The sequence below is a fragment of the Harpia harpyja genome, chromosome 4, assembly GCF_026419915.1.
Source record: "Harpia harpyja isolate bHarHar1 chromosome 4, bHarHar1 primary haplotype, whole genome shotgun sequence".
In the NCBI taxonomy this organism is placed as follows: domain Eukaryota; kingdom Metazoa; phylum Chordata; class Aves; order Accipitriformes; family Accipitridae; genus Harpia; species Harpia harpyja.
The window spans coordinates 79,299,464-79,301,010 of NC_068943.1; the positions used below are offsets into that span (position 1 = coordinate 79,299,464).

Consider the following 1,547-nt stretch of genomic DNA (forward strand, 5'->3'; position numbering starts at 1 on the left):
ACAGTGACAGTACTATATGAAATATTAACTATTTTTCTTGGAAACAACTATTGAAACCTCATTTTCCATCAGACAATGCAAGGTGGTTTATCATGAATACCGAAGTAGTAAGATTCATGTACACTCATACTGGACAGAAGAAACACAAAATCTCTAAGCAGAGTTTGAGATACACCCATTTTCCAACTGTTCCAAGTTATCAGGGTGTTTTAAAAAAGTTAAGCATAAAAGAAACAAAAAATCCAAGTATGCAGAGGAGAAGAAAGATTCCTTTCAAGCAGAATAAGTTTATATCTTCCTCAGCTCAGCTACAATTTTGATTAGTACTGCTTTCACTTCTTTATTTCTCAGGCTGTAAATCAGAGGGTTTAATGTGGGAATTACGGTCGTGTATATGAGAGCTAGGACTTTCTTAGTGTCTTGTGAATTACTGGATTTTGGCCGTAAGTAAGTCAAGGTCCCACTTGCATAATACAGTGTTACAACAGTAAGATGTGAGGAACAGGTGGAGAAGGTCTTGTGTCTACCCTCTGCAGGGGAAATTTTCAGGATGCTGGATATGATGCAGGCATAGGATACCAGGATGAGACAAAATGGTGTAAGGATGACCAGCACTGTGCCTGTAATGATCTGCTTTTCATATGAAGAGGTGTCAGTGCAGGAGAGCATGATGAGGGGGGGAATATCACAGAAGAAATAGTTAATCTTCTTGGGCCCACAAAATGGCAATGTGAACACCCAAGCTGTCTGCACCACAGACACAATATTACCACTGCAGCATGACAGCAGGACCAAGGAATGACAAACTCTGCTGTTCATGATGATTGCATATCTAAGAGGGTTGCATATGGCCATGTAACGGTCATAGGCCATGGCTGCCAAAATGTAGCATTCAGTGGCTCCTAAGAAAATCACACAGTAGAGCTGTGTGGCACAGCCCACGTAGGAAATGCTCCTGTCCTCTGACACGAAGTTTACCAGCATCTTGGGAACAACAATCGATGCTGTGGAAATATCCAGGAAGGACAGGACCCGGAGGAAGAAGTACATGGGCATGCGGAGGGTGGGGTGCACTGTGACTATGAAGATGAGAAGGTTCCCAATGATGGCGATGGTGTAAATAAAGCAGAATGTGAAGAACAGCAAGTGCTGCAGTTCTGGGTGGCTGGACAATCCAGAGAGGACAAATTCAGTCAGCAGAGTGTCGTTTTCTGGTTCTGGTCCCTTTGTTGTCTTCATCTGGGAGGAATCAAATGGACAGACTGTCAGATGAATAGTCACTGCACCAACATCACTGTGCTTCAGCCAGTTACTCAAGTGAGGAGTCTCTTGGGAATTCCCGGAGAGCCCCTGGATCAAAGGGTGCAACTCTAGAGCTGGCTTAGCTGAACAAAGTAAGAAGGTAATGGCTGTGCATGCTGAAAGTGCATGATGTTAGTGCTCTGTAAGTTTCATAGTTTGGGATAGTGACCAAGCACACAACTATGAGGAGTTGGCATTTAAGGGTTGGCTCCATTATGGGTGTAGGGTTAATTGCCAAGAACATG

General features: G+C 43.5%; 1 protein-coding gene across 1 annotated transcript; it reads right to left on the reverse strand.

The window, feature by feature from the left end:
- Positions 1 to 231: 231 nt before the first annotated feature.
- On the reverse strand, positions 232 to 1,239 carry LOC128140677 (olfactory receptor 10A4-like). The gene has a single exon (XM_052784900.1). It carries the CDS (start codon positions 1,237 to 1,239, stop codon positions 289 to 291), a length of 951 nt encoding a protein of 316 aa, XP_052640860.1. The 3' UTR covers positions 232 to 288.
- Positions 1,240 to 1,547: the final 308 nt, after the last annotated feature.